This window comes from Salvelinus sp. IW2-2015, linkage group LG31 (genome assembly GCF_002910315.2).
Source record: "Salvelinus sp. IW2-2015 linkage group LG31, ASM291031v2, whole genome shotgun sequence".
Taxonomy (NCBI): Eukaryota; Metazoa; Chordata; class Actinopteri; order Salmoniformes; family Salmonidae; genus Salvelinus; species Salvelinus sp. IW2-2015.
In genome coordinates this window covers 4824080-4842435 of record NC_036870.1, presented here as the reverse complement: position 1 = coordinate 4842435, position 18356 = coordinate 4824080, and the positions used below count along the sequence as shown (strand labels likewise).

General features: G+C 41.6%; 1 protein-coding gene across 4 annotated transcripts; it reads right to left on the bottom strand.

The window, feature by feature from the left end:
* Positions 1–5472: 5472 nt before the first annotated feature.
* Positions 5473–14878, bottom strand: mbpa (myelin basic protein a). 4 transcript variants are annotated; one of them, XM_023975723.3, is made up of 7 exons: positions 14612–14878; positions 9874–9966; positions 9056–9085; positions 8781–8801; positions 7553–7636; positions 7419–7434; positions 5473–6727 (listed from the first exon to the last, which is right to left on the bottom strand). In XM_023975723.3, exons 1-6 carry the CDS (start codon positions 14729–14731, stop codon positions 7429–7431), a joined length of 354 nt encoding a protein of 117 aa, XP_023831491.1. In that variant the 5' UTR covers positions 14732–14878; the 3' UTR covers positions 5473–6727; positions 7419–7428. The 4 variants fall into 4 exon arrangements, with proteins under 4 accessions (XP_023831491.1, XP_023831489.1, XP_070292589.1 ...); XM_023975721.3 differs by lacking the exon at positions 7419–7434; XM_070436488.1 differs by lacking the exon at positions 8781–8801 and having other exon boundaries at positions 14612–14877.
* Positions 14879–18356: the final 3478 nt, after the last annotated feature.

The following is an 18356-nucleotide window of genomic DNA, read 5'->3' as shown; positions in this document are numbered from 1 at the left end:
ATACCCAAAAAGTACCCAATTGTCATACTTGAGTAAAAATATAGATACCTTAATAGAAAGTTTCTCAAGTAAAAGTGAAAGTCACCCAGTAAAATAGTACTTGAGTATAAGTCTAAAAGTATTTGGTTTTAAATATACTTAAGTATCAAAAGTAACTGTAATTGCTAAAATATACTATCAAAAGTGGAAGTAAAATTATAAGTCAATTAAATTTCCTTATATTAAGCAGTGCAGACGGCACCATTTTATTGTTTTTAAAATGTACGGATAGCCAGGGGCACACTCCAACGCATTATTTACAAAAGATGCTTTTGTGTTTAATGAGTCCGCCAGATCAGAGGCAGTAGAGATTACCAGGGATGTTCTCTTGATAAGTGTGTGAATTGGACCATTTACCTGTCCTGGAAAGCATTCAAAAAGGTAACGAGTACTTTGGGTTGTYAGGGAAAATGTATGGAGTAAAACGTACAGTATTTTCTTTAGGAATGTACACTAGTAAAAGTAAAAGTTGTCAAAAATGTAAATAGTAGCCTCCCGAATGGCACAGTGGTCTAAGGCACTGCATCGCAGTGCTAGCTGTGCCGCTAGAGATCCTGGTTCGAGCCCAGGCTCTGTTGCAGCCGGGAGCATGCATGTAGATGGGTAAAAAAACTCACACTGTGTGCAATAAATCAAATCAAATTTTATTGGTCACATTCACATTTTTAGCAGATGTTATTGCAGGTGTAGCAAAATGCTTGTGTTCCTAGCTCCAACAGTGCAGTACTATCTAACAATTCACAACAACACACGCACAAATCTAAAAGTAAAAGAATGGAATATAGAAATATTAGAACGAGCAATGTCAGAGTGGCATTGACAAATCTACAGCAGAATAGAATACAGTATATACATACAAGATGAGTAAAGCAGAATGTAAACATTATTAAAGTGCCTAGTGTTCCATTATTAAAGTGAACAGTGATTCCATGTCTATGTATATAGGGCAGCAGCCTCTAAGGTGCAGGGTTAAGTAACCGGGTGGTAACTGGCTAGTGATGGCTATTTAACAGTCTGATGGCCTTGAGATAGAAGCTGTTTTTCAGTCTCTCAGTCCCAGCTTGGATGCACCTGTACTGACCTCGCCTTCTGCATGATGGCGGGGTGAACAGGCCGTTGCTTGGGTGGTTGATGGCTTTGATGATCTTTTTGGTCTTCCTGTGTCATCGGGTGCTGTATGTGTCCTGGAGGGCAGGCAGTGTGCCCCCGGTGATGCGTTGGGCAGACTGCACCACCCTCTGGAGAGCCCTGCGGTTGCGGCGGTGCACTTGCCATACCAGGCGGTGATACAGCCCGACAGGATGCTCTCAATTGTGCATCTGTAAAAGTTTGTGAGGGTCTTAGGGACCAAGCCAAATTTCTTCAGCCTCCTGAGGTTCTTCTTCACCACACTATCTGTGTGGGTGGAGCATTTCATATTGTCAGTGATGTGTACGCCGAGGAACTTGAAGCTTTCCACCTTCTCCACTGCGGTCCCGTCGATGTGGATAGGGGCGTGCTCCCTCTGTTGTTTCCTGAAGTCCATGATCAGGTCCTTCGTTTTGTTGACGTTGAGTGAGAGGTTATTTTTCTGGCACCACTACTTCAGTGCACTCACCTCCTCCCTGTAGGCTGTCTCGTCATTGTTGGTAATCAGGCCTACTACTGTTGTGTTGTCTGCAAACTTGATTATTGAATTGGAGGCGTGTGTGGGCATGCAGTCATGGGTGAACAGGGAGTTCGGGGGGGGGGGGGCGATCACGCACCCTTGTGGGGCCCCAGTGTTGAGGATCAGCGAAGAGGAGGTGTTGTTTCCTACCTTCACCACCTGGGGTCGGCCCGTCAGGAAGTCCAGAACACAGTTGCACAGGGCCGGGTTCAGACCCAGGGCCCCAAGCTTGATGATGTGCTTGGAGGGTACTATGGTGTTGAAGCTGAGCTATAGTCAATGAACAGCATTCTTACTTATATTTTCCTCTTGTCCAGATGGGATAGAAGTGAGTGCTACGTGGCGATAGTCATTTAGTTCATATACCTTGCTTTCTTGAGTACAAGAGCAATGGTGGACATCTTGAAGAAAGTGGGGACTGCAGACTGGGATAGGGAGTGATTGAATATGTCCGTAAACACTCCAGCCAGCCGGTTTGCGCATGCTCTGAGGACGCGGCTAGGGATGCCGTCTGGGCAGGCAGACTTGCGAGGGTTAACACGTTTAAATCTCTGACTCATGTCGGCCACGGAGAAGGAGAGCACACAGTCCTTGGGAACGGTCGCGTCGGTGGCACTGTGTTATCCTCAAAGCTGGCGAAGAAGTTGTTTAGCTTGTCCATGAGCAAGACGTTGGTGTCTGCGACGTGCTGGTTTTCCCTTTGTAATCCGTGATTGTCTGTAGACCCTGCCAAATACGTCTTGTGTCTGAGCCGTTGAATTGCTTCTCCACTATGTCTCTGAATTGACGTTTTGCCTGTTTGATTGCCTTATGGAGGGAATAAATACACTGTTTGTATTCAGCCATATTACCAGTCACCTTGCCATGGTTAAATGGTTTGGTTAGGTTTTAATAGTCACAGTGGGAACAACATCCCCTGTACACTTCCTGATTAACTCAGTTACCGTGTCCGTGTGTATATCAATGTTATTCTCAGAGGCTACCGGAACATATCCCAGTCTGCGTGATCAAAACAATCTTAAAGCATGGATTCAGATTTGTCAGACCAGAGTTGACCTTAGCACGTGTACTTTCTGTTTGAGTTTCTGCCTGTAGGAAGGGAGGAGCAAAATGGAGTCGTGATATGATTTGCCAAAGGGAGGGCGCGGGAGGGCCTTGTAGCCATTTCAAAAGGTGGAGTAGTAGTGGTCGGGTGTTTTATCAGAGCAAGTACTACAGTCAATGTGTTGATAGAACTTTGGTAGCATTTTCCTCGAATGTGCTTTGTTAAAATCCCCAGCTACAATAAATGCGACCTCAGGATATGTGGTTTCCAGTTTGCATAAAGTCCAGTTTAGTCCCTTGAGGGCCGTYGTGGTATCGGCATGAGGGGGAATATGCACAGTTGTGACTATAACTATAAGAGAATTCTCTTGGGAGGTAATACGGTCGGCATTTGATTGTGAGGTATTCTAGGTCAGATGAACAAAAGTCTTGAGTTTCTGTATATAATTACAATCACACCATGAGTAGTTAATCATGAAAGATACACCACCACCCTTCTTCTTCCCGGAGAGTTCTTTATTCCTGTCTATGCGATGTACTGCAAACCCAGCTGGCTGTATGGACAGGGACAGTATATCCCAAGAGAGCCATGATTCCGTGAAACAGAGTATGTTACAGTCCCTGATGTCTCTCTGTAAGGAGATCCTCGCCCTGAGCTCGTCTACTTTATTCAGAGACTGAACATTAGCGAGTAATGTACTTGGAAGCGGTGGATGGTGTGCCTGCCTCCTGAGTCAGACTTGAAGTCCACACCGAATACCTCTTCTCCGTCGGCGGCATCTTGGAGCAGCCTCTGGAATAAGTTCAATTGCCCTGGGGAGTTCGGACAAAGTTACTTTTATGTAATAAAACAAAAAACGTTCTGGGCTAATAATGTAAGAAATAACACACAAAAAATATAATACCGCAAAGTTACTTAGGAGCTAGAAGCAGAGCTGCTATGTCTGTCGGCGCCCAAGTATTCAGACCACTTGACTTTTTTCACATTCTGTTACATTACAGCCATATTCTAAAATGGATGAAATTGTTTTTTCTCCACCAATCAGGCCTTGTATGGTAGAGTATCCAGACTGAAGCCACTCCTCAGTAAAAGGCACATGACAGCCCGCTTGGAGTTTTCCTAAAGGCACCTAAAGACTCTCAGAYCATGAGAAACAAGATTCTCTGGTCTGATGAAACCAAGTTTGGCCTGAATGCCAAGCGTCACGTCGAGGAAACCAGGCACCATCCCTACGGTGAAGTATGGTGGTGGCAGCATCATGCTGAGAGGATGTTTTTCAGTGGGTGGGACTTGGAGACTAGTCAGGATCGAGGGAAAGACGAACGGAGCAAAGTACAGAGAGATCCTTGATGAAAACCTGCTCCAGAGCGCTCAGGACCTCAGTCCGGGGCCAAGGTTCAGCTTCCAACAGGACAACGACCCTAAGCACACAGCCAAGACAACACAGGAGTGGCTTCGGGACAAGTCTCTGAATGTTCTTGAGTGGCCCAGCCAGAGCCCGGACTTGAATCCAGTCGAACATCTCTGGAGAGACCTGAAAATAGATGTGCAGCAACACTCCCCATCCAACCTGACAGAGCTTGTTAGGATCTGCAGAGAAGAATGCGTGAAACTCCCCAAATAAATGTGTGTCAAGCTTGTAGCGTCATACCCAAGAAGACTCAAGGCTGTAATCGCTGCCAAAGGTACTTCAACAAAGCACTGAGTAAAGGGTCTGAATACTTATGTCAATGTGATATTTACGTTTTTGCTTTGTCATTATCGGGTATTGTGTGTAGGTTAATGAGGGGAAAAAAATATTTCATCCATTTTAGGATAAGCCTGTAACGTAACAAAATGTGGAAAAAGTCAAAGGGTCTGACTCCCTTATCTCTGTACCCCCCGTGTAAGGTTCTTCAGTCGAGCAGTGAATTTCAAACACAGATTCAACCAGAAAGACCAGTAAGGTTTTCAAATGCCTTGCAAAAAAGGGAACTTATTGGTAGACGAGTATAAAAAGAAGCCAACATTGAATATCCCTAGGAACATAGTGAAGTTGTTATATAGTTACATTTTGGATGGTGTATCAATACACCCAGTCACTACAAAGATACAGGCGTCCTATCTAACTCAGTCGCCGGAGAGGAAGGAAACTGTTCCATAGGCCACATTAAAACAGTTACGGAGTTTAATAGCTGTGATAGGAGAAAACTGACGATGGATCAGCTACATTGTATTTACTCCACAATACTCCAAAACATGGATGCTGTTTGAAATAAGGCACTAAAGAAAAGCTGCAAAAAATGTGCCAAAGAAATTAACTTTATGTCCTGAATACAACGCATTATGTTTGGGGCAAGTCCAACACAACACATCACTAAGTACCACTTCTTATTTTCAAGCATGGTGGTGGCTGCATCAAAACTAGGGAGTTTTTTTGTTGATTAAAATAGACAAATTAGAGCTAATCACAGGCAAAATCCTAGAGGAATACCTGGTTGTCTTCTTTCCCACAGACACTACGAGACAAATGTATCTTTCAGAAGGACAATAACCTAAAACACAATGCMAAATCAACATTGGAGTTGCTTACCAAGACGACATTGAATGTTCCTTAGTGGCCCAGTTACAGTTTTGACTTAAATCTGATTTGTTTACATCCCTGTTAGTGAGCATTTCACCTTTGCCAAGATAATCCATCCACCTGACAGGTGGATTTTGGACTTCAATTTCAGTTATTTAAATRTATGATTCTGAGAACTTGTTGGCAATTTAAAAATCTTTATTTCAAAGAGCATTTTACAAGAAACACATTATTCTGGTCTTCAATCCATTTCTTCACCTTTAGCACCAAGTGTATGTTATTGAGCATCCTCAGAAAAATGTATGAATTTATAAAGTTTTAATCATATTTTTTATTGAACACTCACAGTGAACAGACAGATATGTGCACACAAGGGAAGTGACAAATTAATCAAACACATAATACAATTGTTTGAGAAAGAATTTGCAAAACTACATGCTCTCACCCGCTTTTTTACTATGGAGATATATTAGACCTCTTAACTACTTCCCATTTCACCATCTCTTTTACTCAAAAAGCTACCTTCAAATTAACCAAAGCATTGAAACGACAAATGTAAAGATTAGTCAGAAAATATGTTAAATGCTCTTAAACAGTTTTGAAATATACATTTGCAAAGTTTAACAGTGCAGTTTGGAAGGGCATTTGTTTTAATGAGTTGTTTTAATAGGCTTGGACACCATAACACTATACAACATTGATGATTTAAGTGCCTAAACGAATCAAATGTAATTGTTATACTACATAATGTTAGTTTATAACTTTTACAGGTTTTCCCATTACATTTTCAAATACGCAAGTACTAGATTCATAACATACTTTCACAAGACAATTTTGACAATTGCATGCATAACAAGACCCACAAACACTTTCTTAGACTAGATTTCACATAAATGGCGACATACAAAACGAACACAGTTGTGTGTTTGAGCTCCTGAAAGAAACAAGGGGGAATATAAAGCCTATTTCTATGCGTAGAATAGATCATCCATGTACAAAATGCAGACAAATAGAAAAACACAACAACCCATTAATAGTAGACACTAGCATCATCAGAGCAGGGTGCTAGATGAGGCGAATAGCCCATTGAGCCAAATGTTAGAGTAGAATCATTTTGTTGCATTTCCAAAACTCTAAAGGAGAACTTTCCCTTTAAGCTCAGATTATAAGGCTATTGACGAACTCAACAGCTCCCACCCTCAACGACTGCACACTTTCACCCCAGCATGCTAAATATTAGGTGCCAAGATTGTGTCACTGTCTACAAACAAAGGAGACATGCTGGTGTTAGTGTGTTAACGTTGTCAAGGGTTGTTGTGAGTCTGTCAAACGGAGACCTTTCTCCTCTTCATCCGTTTCCATGGTTTTCTCATCGGAGGAGAGCTCAGAAGATGGTGCTCCAGCGTTTGGGGGGAAGGCGGGACTTGGTCTCCTGTAAACAGAGGGAAGCAGAAGTAATACATTAGACTGATATCTGAAATATTACATTCTATACAACCAAAAGAGGAAATATAGAGCTTTAAAAGTAGTGCTTGTCGTGGTTGGACGAGTGTCTCCATTCGATGGAAAGAAGGAGTTTCTATTTTCTATGAGAAGATTAGGGTTAAATTTGTTATTTGTGTTTGCATGATTGTCAAAAGTCACATTTTTCAGGGATATACTCTCAGGAAAGAGGGTTGAGGTAGGTATAAAGACATCAATAAAAATGAGTTGTGCAATAGAGATTAAACTGAAAAAGCATTGATAACAAAAGACACCATCCACTTTACCATTCATTTCCCTAATACCGATGCATTTACATAAAAATGACATAGCCAGGTACAGTGTAATTACAGTGTACTTACATACCTGTTTGCTTACTGTAATACCTGTTTATATCAATGTGTACCTTCACTGTAATTACACTTTAACTACGTAAATATATAGGAGCATACTGTATATCATAAAKTGTAGCCCAACCAGTCAAGTTAAACCTATATAATTGTGTCCATTTAGTTCATGCACATGTTAGTTTAGTATGATGTCAAATAAATTGCAATGTAATTAGCTTTTTTTGTAATTTACGTCAAAATGAATGAAGATTCAGGATGGATGTGGCTAGGTTACATCTCTAATTTACTCACTTTGACGATATCACCACTGTTGTTTTGAGAGGTAAACACAAATAAGAAACAGTGTTTATCAGGTGCACTCTTCAGACAGTGCAACTGTGCAGCGACAAGATTAACTTGGGACACAAAACATCAGGATGTCTCACCAGGTTGAAGATTTTGGACAGTGTCCCTTGGTCTCTGCGGCGTCTGTAAGATGTTTTTGTGGCATCAGCATGTGGTGGCGAGGCCTAGAACAAGATGCTTTATAAACACATGGAACATGGCTGGACCTGGGTATAAATCAGTGCTCAGCTCTCATTGGATGAAGTAGGGAGAGGACACCAAAATAGTGTTGAACTAGTAGTTATATTGAGTTTGAATATATTTTGATAAACACAATGGGTATAAATGTTACTTTACCACAATTCTCTTTTGCATTAAACCCAGAAATGTCATGTTTCTATCAAAATCCGTTTACTTCATTCAGTGGTCTGTTACTGTAAAAGAACGGTATGAACGAGACAGGAAGAGAAATAAATGAGGAGTGACCAACATTACAGCAACCTTTAGGGGGTAAGAAGATGGAAGACAAAGGCGTGTATTACTTCAGAGCACACATAACACAGAGAACTGGCGAGGAGCACATTTCAATTCGTACACCCTGGACAGCTCACTCTGTGGACACAGAGGAGTTGAATGACGAAACACACTAATGCAGGAAGATTAGTGAGTCACCAGGAACAGAGAATGGGGCAGAGATGAAAGAGTCTCACAGACTGGTAAAGGAAAGGAAAGGCGGAAAGAAAGGCGGAAACTGTTGTGTATGGGGTCCCTGAGAGCGTCTTTACCGGCTGCGGTTCAGAAATAGTTGAGCAGTGTCAAAGTCATCCAGAAGCAGTGACTCTAAATTAAAATGTCAGAGAAACAGAAAACATGAGACGTAATGTCACCAAAAAGCTCAGACACCAAAAAGCTCAGAAAAGCTCAGATAAGCTGTATCTGAGCTTTTCATCAGCCACTACGTCCCATGAATAATTCCAATGTGAGGAAAACTGTGTTCGACGTTGATTCATGCATCTGACATTTTGCATTAGAGTAAGAATAGTAAGGTCAACAATGTTTGTGCTTAGCAAAATGTTATTTAGGCTTTCTAAGAAATATATGCGCATTCTTTTGGATGTTAACTGTCTTGAAGAATCACACAAGGGAAGGAAGATGCAGAGTTGGGAGAGTAAAAGTTAAATAAGAGGGAAGAACACAATCAAAGCGCTCACAGAAGGACATGAGAGAAAGTCTTCAGACAGAGGGAAACATTTAAGATGGCATTATCAAACACAGGGCTGTGAGGTCAACACTGTTTTGGGGGTTTAGGGTTGAGTTTGAATGACCTACCAAGCCCAAGACCTCCCTCCACTAGACATGAAAGAAAAAGAGAGAATCAGGAAGATTCACGAAGGCCTACTGGAGCAGCACCTGTTACTATAACAACAACAAATGTAAAACTACTATACTAGCTAGCGAACTTGCACAGGCCCATGAAGTCATGCACTGTAAAAAGCAAGGAGCAGTTTAAAGATAATTACCACTTTTTTTTTTCGAGCAGAGGCCTAAAGAAACAGTAACCACAGTAAAGTGAAATGTTTTTTAAAGGAGGTAATGGAACTCACCCTGGACTTGGGACGGGGAGAGGCTGTCACCTGAGGATACAGAACCCAACAAATGATAAGGTCCTATTCCATGAGTTCAAAGATGGAAACATAAGGCTAATGGGGAAAAGCAACAGCAGAGAGTTTAATTTTTAAAAACACTACTTTTGAAAGTTTGAAGGAGTGGTGCAGGCCTAGAGAAACTGACTTGTGCTCGATGACTACTCTACCCAATATCTTGTGGATATGTCTCCTAATGAGGACCAGAGCTGGGCAAAACATCTGGTCTGTCTAGATTATGAATAATGAAACCAAAAGTTGCTGGAGAACTTCAAATGGGTGAAAAATAACTTTGTCCAAGTTTACATTTATCTTGATGAGAGAACACACTGCTACATTATTCTCTGAGCAGTAGGTTCTCTCATCAATATAAATAGGCACATGAATGGGTGAAGATGAATACTGTATGCACTACAAACCGCTTATTTACAGCTACAAGTAAATCTTGTTCCAATTGTATGGCAAGTTTGATCATGCCCTTCTTATACTGTATCAAACAATCACCATTGACCAAAGCGGATGCCACTTCAGGTAATACATTTTCGCCAAGGTCTCTACAATGCTTCAGGTAAGATAAATACCATTGACAATTAAACTAGTTTATAATTCTTCGACAAACAAAACATCTTGTGTCTTGTAAGAGTCTTGTAAGAGTAAGTTCAATATATTTATTTCACAACCTTTTCAACTTGACAATTACAATTTGTTTAAATAAAACGAATATAATACATGTTATGATATATAAAATCGCACAGAGGTTGTCAATCTAAGATACTCACGCTCAAGCTCCTGAAGAAATGCATAACGGCATTCTCATTAGCCCGACGTCGAGGGGCTGGCTTGGGGGAGGTGGCGTGACCCCGGGAGGACCCCTAAAGGTATAAACAGTAGTCAAAAACTCACAGAAGTCTCACTGCTAACGTTGGACAATCAGGCTCAATTAAATGGCTGTGAGTACATGAACCTCTACGGGATCGGTGTCCCTATACCGGGACGGTTGAGCTAACGTGCGCTAATGTGATTAGCATGACGTTGTAAGTAACAAGAACTTTTCCCAGGACATAGACATTTCTGATATGGGCGGAGAGGCTTAAATTCTTGTTAATCTAACTGCACTGTCCAATTTACAGTAGCTAATACAGTGAAAAAATACTATGCTATTGTTTGAGGAGAGTGCACAACAACAAAAAACTTTTATCACAGCAACTGGTTTGATACATTCATCTCTGAAGGTAAATAATGTACTTACTGTCACACCCTGATCAGTTTCACCTGTTTTTGTGCTTGTCTCCACCCCCCTCCAGGTGTCGCAAATCTTCCCCATTATCCCCTCTGCATTTCAACCTGCGTTCTCTGTTTGTCTGTTGCCGGTTCGTATTGTCTTGTCAGGTCTTAACAGCTTGTTTTCCCATCTTCCTGCTTTCTCATGTTTCTGTTTCCTTGTTCCCCCGGTTCTGACCATTTCTGCCTGCCCTGACTCGAGCCTGCCTGCCGTTCTGTACCTGCCTGACTTTGACCTGATTACGAACCTCTGCCTGCCCTGACCCTGAGCCTGCCTGCTATTCTGTACCTTATTGACTCTGCCCTGGATTCCGGACCTCTGCCTTCCCTTGACCTGTCTTTTGCCTGCCCCCTGTTTGGGTCAATAAACATCTTTGATTCTAGCTGTCTGCATCTGGGTCTTATCCTGAGTTCTGATAGTAGGAACTGGCCATGACCGACCCAGCAGACTCAGACCAGCGCCACAATGCTGTCTCCCAGCAAGAAGCCATCATTGGAAGACACAAGGAGTTACTGCAATGCCTTATGGAGGGACTCCATACCCGGGCGGAACGCCATGACCTGGCGTTCGATACATTACTGGAGCAATTCCGCAGACTCCTTACAAAGCAGCAAGCCACACCAGTTATTCACCAGACTCTCAGCAATCCCGCCACCAGTGACGTTTCTTCCCAGCCTACACCAGTTTCCCGAGAACCCCGCTTACCTCCTCCCGAGCGTTCCACTGGAGATTCTGGAACCTACCGGGTCTTTCTCTCCCAGTGCTCCCTCTTCTTCGAGCTGCAGCCTTCTTCATTCCCCTCGGACCGCTCGAGGATAGCGTACAACGCTGATGTACGGGAGGGCACTCGCCTGGGCTACGGCAGTGTCGGAGCAACAGTCTGCCGTCTGCCTCAGTCTGGAGGAGTTTGTGGTGGAAGTACGGAAGTTCGAGTCTCCGTTGTCCGGGAGAGAGGCTTTGTTACTGGGCTTCCCCCGTCAGACGGCAACAATACTATCCATTTTATTCTTCTTCCAAAGTTACCCTCAGCCAAGGAGCTCATGGTGCAGCACGTCTTCTGCATCCATGGACTTCCGGTCGACATGGTCTCCGATCGGGGTCCCCAGTTCTCGTCCCAGTTCTGGAAGGCGTTCTGCAATCTCATTGGGTCGTCGGCCAGCCTGTCCTCTGGTTTCCATCCCCAATCTAATGGCCAGTCGGAGCGAGCCAATCAGGACCTGGAGACGGCCCTTTGTTGCCTTGTCTCTGCCAACCCCACCACCTGGAGCCAGCAACTCGTGTGGGTGGAATATGCCCTCAACACCCTTCCCTGCTCGGCCACTGGTCTCTTTCCCTTTGAGTGTTCCTTGGGATATCAGCCCCCACTCAGCCCCCACTCTTTAGATGTGTGAAAGTTAGTGTATGAGCTAATGAACCATCATGTATGACATTCCTGGTAGTGTGTAAACTTACATTTTGTATTACCATATCATTTTTGTATGTTCTCTATAGTTATGTACTTGAAAATGTATTAATTGACCAATTCGGCACATTTGGGCAGACTTGATACAAAATATTGTCCAGTATTGCAATTCTTCACTGGATTAATCTGAAACGTTGCACACACACTGCTGACATCTAGTGGCCAAAATCTAAATTGCGCCTAAACTACAATATTATATGATGGCCTTTCTCTTGCATTTCAATGATGATGAAAAAAAATTATAATAGAAAATGCATGTTTTTTTGTTGGTATTATCTTTTACCGGATCTAATGTCTTATATTATCCTACATTAATTTCACATTTCCATAAACTTTAAATTGTTTCTTTCAAATGGTGTCAAGAATATGCATATCCTTGCTTCAGGTCCTGAGCTACAGGCAGTTAGATTTGGGTATGTCATTTTAGACGAAAATGGGTCCATAAACTACTTTGTACAGTATGTACTGTATGTATTTTAAGCAATTTTTCAACTTGAGGTGACTTTCTGAACAGATGCTCTGCTCTGTATTTCTTTGCAATGTTATGCATCCTAGTTCACAGAGTTAGTTTTTTTACATGGTTTGCTCAAGGAAATTAGAAATTAAATGAAATGCACACAGATGAGTTCAAAAAAAGGGTTGCATAACCAAATGCTCCCTTACATGAAGGTGATTGTGTTGTTTTTTAAAAGCTGTCTGTATGGAGGATTGCACTTCAATGGAAGATGTTCAAAATGTGTATAAATAACCTATTCTAGAAAGTAAAGTATAATTGTGCAGAAATAAATTCAGATATCCAAGAATTGTACTACAGCAAGAAAATTCAGGCTGAATTCAAGCCTTTTCAAGGCCCCTCCCTCCAGATATAGGTTTTAATTGGATAACTTTGTTGCTAAGAATTTCCCTGCGCTGCAGGAAATGTGGATGAGCTTCGTGATTTACACAAATTTACTGAAAATCCGCACTAAGACACGATTATATTAACAGTATTGCACTTTGTAGCCTACTTTTGTCCAGCCCATAACCACAGATCAAGCAACATTATGGGCTAAACGTTCAAATCCTGTTGCAGCAGGATTATTTTGCTATGATAAATACTGGTCAAAATAAGATCCTAGGTCTGTAACTCAACCTACAGCATTATGTTAATTTCCATGATCATAGCTGACAGTGATTAATACAAGCGCTGAGTGGAGAAGACTAGATATTCTTTTAGAATGTCTGCAATGGGAAAATTATGCAATTTTCCGGGTTAAAATGCATATATATTGACAAAACATGACATAAAAATTCATAACATCAGAGATAAGCAGTTGTTAACCTGCCATCACTCAGCAATGTGCCCCCCTTCCCTAGTTTTGGTTGCAATAAACTCGAGAGAAAATAAAGACGAGGCTCAGAATCATTTGGGGGTGTTTGATCGATTTGCTTGAGGAAAAAACACGAGACCTTGAAACCCGCAGAGGACCAACTGGTGCATGATGCAGACAGATCACATTGGATATTCCGTTTGCTATCAAGTCTGTACAGCTAAATAAATGGTGGTCAACGTTTTATGAATTCAAGCTATGCAGTAGTTGTATATTAGACACCTGATTTCAAACTGTGATCACACGAAACACACCTGTCCATTTCAAAAGTGAAATTCTCACACTTTCCCACTGGGGAAGCTTCTGGAGAATTTGTAGCAATGCACCTATGACAACACACACCCAGTGAAACATACATCTATCCAGGTTGGGGTCAGTAAAAAAAATTCTGTGGTCAATTAAAATTGAGTGGTCAATTAAGATTCAAGTCTAAAAAGAAGTTTAGAACTAAAATGGAAATTAGAGGAACCCTTTGGAATGTACTCGACTTGATTCTGACTATTGCAATCATTTGAGGAACTATRCTTCAACAATATTTTAAGAGGTAAGGTTTTGATTTTTTCAATGTTGGTCATAAACATTAAAGACATGCCTCGGAACTTTGACAACTATTAAATATTTTTCAAACCTTCCCGCTTTGGGTTGAATGTGTCAATGTGTAGTTCATACATGCATAATCTATGAGCAGAATTACGTTTTTAGCACAATTAGCCACAAAATTCCTAGCTTGAAAGCGACTGTTTACTGGAAGCTGTGCGGCACCATTTCCCCTCCATTTTCCCACTTGTGGGCCAGCCGCATGCAATTCAAGTCCCAGCCAAAGAGCTTTAGCCCCTCGCCATTTGAGTGACTGCTAGCAGGATGCACACACAGCAGAGCAAAAGAGACAGCGATGACATGGTGCACATGTCTGACATAGTACGCAATTTTTGTGGACCACTTTTGACTCATGAGAGCTACTTTAAGAACTACAGACCAAAAAGTATACAAACGTACTGGAGAATCTCTAAGAGATTGTCAGCAAATAAATGGTGTATTCCTGTTAATCAACGAGAATCCCTGTTATCTTTAGCGGTTCTATAGCTATTAATTTCCCCACTMAAAAATCCTTAACATGGAGAAACAATGCCAAACAATCTGTACAGCAAGTTGTCCATTTGATATTTTGGGTAGATCTAGAACAAAAATTAAATGACCAATTATCTAAGATTATTACATCAGGTATTCTACAAGTATTTTAGCTCTGCACAATAAATAAATCACCTTTTTTTCAAAGAATCTCTCTCGACTGCACACAAAAACTGGAGAGATCTATCCATACCATCATCATATTAGAACTCTATAGACTGGAAGAGTCTTGGTGAGGCCATTGATCATAACAGTTGGTAACCCCAGATGCTCACCTTGCTCCTTTTGTTTTTGTCACCTCCAAAGAACGTGCTAATCTGATCCATCAGGCCAGGGGCCTTCTTCCTCCTGCTCAGTCCAAATGAGCTTTGCCCTGAGGTACTCGCTGTGGCCATGCTGGATAGTGGTTAGGTAGGGCTGGGACGACCGCTCTGTATCTGGGATTAAGACCTTTCAAACCAACTCTGTAATCGCTCTGCTGTTGCTCCTTGGATACTTTTCTATCTGTCTGATGTTGAACGGGCAGTCTTTGAAGGTGTCGTCCCCGTGCCCCAATGTATCATGGGAGATGAGGCAGGTCAGGTGGGGGTAGGCGGGCACAGTGGCGTACATGGTGCTGGCCTGACTCCAGGCGTTCTTTGGCCTCTCAGTGCCTGTGGAGTCAGTCACTACCGCCCTCTGCATGGGCCAGCCATTGTACTCCCCCCCCCCCCTCCCCCCGGCCCGGCCTGAACTAGGGCCCTGATGCAAAACAGTCTCCAGCACTGTGAGGCCATTGTTTAAATGGACCCCATATATCTTTTTTGATTGATTATATTAAAATAAGATTTAAATTAGCCCTGTTTTCCATACAGTTGACTAGAAAAGGAAACATGTAAATGCTAACTAATGTCGAAACCTATGGAAATAATTTCTCTATGAAATAAGTTGTTAATCACAACTACACAAAAGTTTTGGGCAGTTATGGAAACATAAAAACCATACCTACTTATTTATCTCATAATTCATAAGAAATCCAATGCATTTAATAAGTAATAGTTATTATAGCTGATATTTACTCATGTTGTTTTGCCAATGCACTATATACGTTTACCAAWTTTTTTTGTCAAACTCGATTGTGTTGTTTTAATCCATAGAAGCTGCAGCAGCTGTGAAACAAAGCGGATTCTGTTAGAAAACACCCTAACATTAGCATATTCATATTTTGGAACAGATGCCTTTTGTTTTTTGTGTTTTTTAGGTATTATTTTTTACAAAGAAAACTATGTCAAGAAGGTAACTTTAAGAGCAAAAGAACCAAATCTTCAAAACTCTAGTTTTACGGTGATAATATGGGGTGAATTCCAAATATTTAATACCATTTTAAAGTTAAACAGTTCACAATGCAAAATATTGACCTAGTAGGATTAACCTGCAATGGCCTTAAAGACATTCCAAATACTACTTTCTCCGATTTCACTCTGTTTTCTGATTAACTCAGAGACCCCTGCTCTGCGCACCAAATGAGAGCRCAGATAATAACTTTCACAAGGTCAGATGAGAGTGCTGTGAAACATCAGAAGAACAGATGAGATCAAATAAAATCGTAGTGTTAAAAGGAACGTGAAAGATCATGTTTCTTCAGAAAATGGGAACTACACATTGTATGCCATGTAAAAAAAAAAGCAATTCTCCTTTAGCCTGACACAGGCCTATAAACTGAAGGTAGGAGGTGTGTCAAACTAAATCTGCACAATGCTCATTTTTCACTGCATGCTGGTCATTAGTCAAAACTCCATGAGAACAGACTGGCTTGCCCAACAGTTACAGTTAATTCTATAAATGACCAGACTCACTGACATGGAACAAACCGCATAGGAACCATGAAGGAATGTGAGGAAGAGTTTAAGAATTTGAGTTATGTTATTCCATAGTGTTATGCTGTTCATGGGTAGACACATTACTTTGTGTACTACACGTGCCCCCTTACTATATATAGTATGTGGCCTAGATGGTGCCTAAATAGTAGCACGGTTTTAAAGGCTTTTGGCCACTCTATAAATGGAGTACACTTGGAGGGAGACATGTTTGTCCATTATGTCATGTCTACAGTAGTCCACCTGTTTTGTCAGAGAGGGTCTCTGAACAGCGCCCACAGGCCTGATAGAGAGCAGGAATGCACAGAGTGGGTCGACCGCACTGCATGTGCACTCGTGTCTAAAACACTCTTGGCTTTGTCCCACCAGTTTGGAGGGTCGAGAGAGACCGCAGGGGAAACAATACGGGCCATGGAGGAAAACTGTGGGACACAAACACGGGAGATATCCTTCAACCACGAGAAGAATGTAGATCTAGAGACCAGTACACCCACCTAGGGTAGCAGATTAGAATCTACTATTTAACAAGGCATTGTGCTGCCAATGTTCCTTAGGAGCCCACCAGTCAGGGAGACAAGTCTCCTCTGTTTCATCACGCGTGGCTGGGGAAAGACAATACAGGAGGTTGTTTACTCTTATCACAACAGCAGTTACACTGGTGCTTGAACATACTGTATCAGTACATACAAAAATAACATCAGCAAGGCTGTGAATGGTACCGTGACATATTTGAGGGCTCGTCCATTGTAACAGGTTGGTTGTTAAAAATGAATAAGTTGTCTCTCCGAGATCATAAATTGAAACAGTATMATTTGATATTCAAAGTCTTGACTGACCATTAGGTCTGCAACGACAACTGAGATTTCAAATGATAAACTTGATAACAGATGTGTAACTGTCATCTGTCTGTTATCATGAGTATGCTATCGCATGTCACAGATGTGAGAAGAGCTTAGGAACTTGTTTATTAGTCTTCTATTTACATTGGTTTTTATCCAAGCATCTTGTAGCAGCAGCACAATATATTATTTGGCTTTTGGGTCAAAACAAAAGAGCATGACATTGTTGTGACAAAAAAAAAAAAACGGCAGCATTATGCTCGGGCCTGGGCAGTGGCCTCTGCCAAGCGATGATGGAATCGCTGGCTTTCGACAATTGAGAGATTTGCATTGTTTTAACTCGCCAAAAGGATCTGAGGACACTCAGTGGGAAAAGCTCAAGTCTTACAGCTGATCCGATGAGTTCAGAGGTCTTAAGAGTTCACAGCCAAACAATGGGCTCTTTCCAGAAACCAAGCCGACACTTTGCATCAAAGTCATTGATCACGCTGTACAACAAAAACTATGCTTTAAAAGATACTACATAAATATTGTTCTATTTGAGTGCCATGTATCACATCCTAACCAGGGGCGAAAATCTGAGATCAACCTTGGAGGGGACAATTACATTAAATTTTCTCAAGAGCAATTCCTGAGGGGGACACCAAAAGTAGTGCTGTAACACATAGCATACGTTGTTAAATGTATATTGAGGAACCATAATTCCTACAACTGGATAATTGATAGGTAYAGTAGTTAACTGAAGGGTTTTCCCAACTTGTTCAAATGTTTAAATCATTATAATTCTACTACTAATAATAGTTATAGCAGTGCTCCTTACCAGTCCAGTATGTATGCAGGTATTCGTACTTACAACCAACAATATCAAGAAAGGTCAGTAGGTGACAATGGTACTGTACACTGTATGGGTGTAGTTTTCATAAATACAATGAACATGGTGTGATCACATCTAAAAGAATCTCCATTGAGAACCATCACAAAGTTGGTCTCCGTATTGAATTGACCTTTTGTCACGTTCCTGACCTGTTTTCTCTTGTTTTGTATGTGTTTATTGGTCAGGGCGTGAGCGGGGTGGGCATTTCTATGTGTTGTGTTTCTATGTTGGGTTAAGGGGTTGCCTGGTATGGCTCTCAATTAGAGGCAGGTGTTTGGCATTTCCTCTGATTGAGAGTCATATTAAGGTAGGTTGTTCTCACTGTTTGTTTGTGGGTGATTGTCTCCTGTGTCTTTCGTGTCAGTGTATGTGCACCACACGGGACTGTTTTGGCTGTTCGTTCGTTTGATGTAGTCTGTTCCTGTTCGTGAGTTCTGCGTGTAGTATGTAA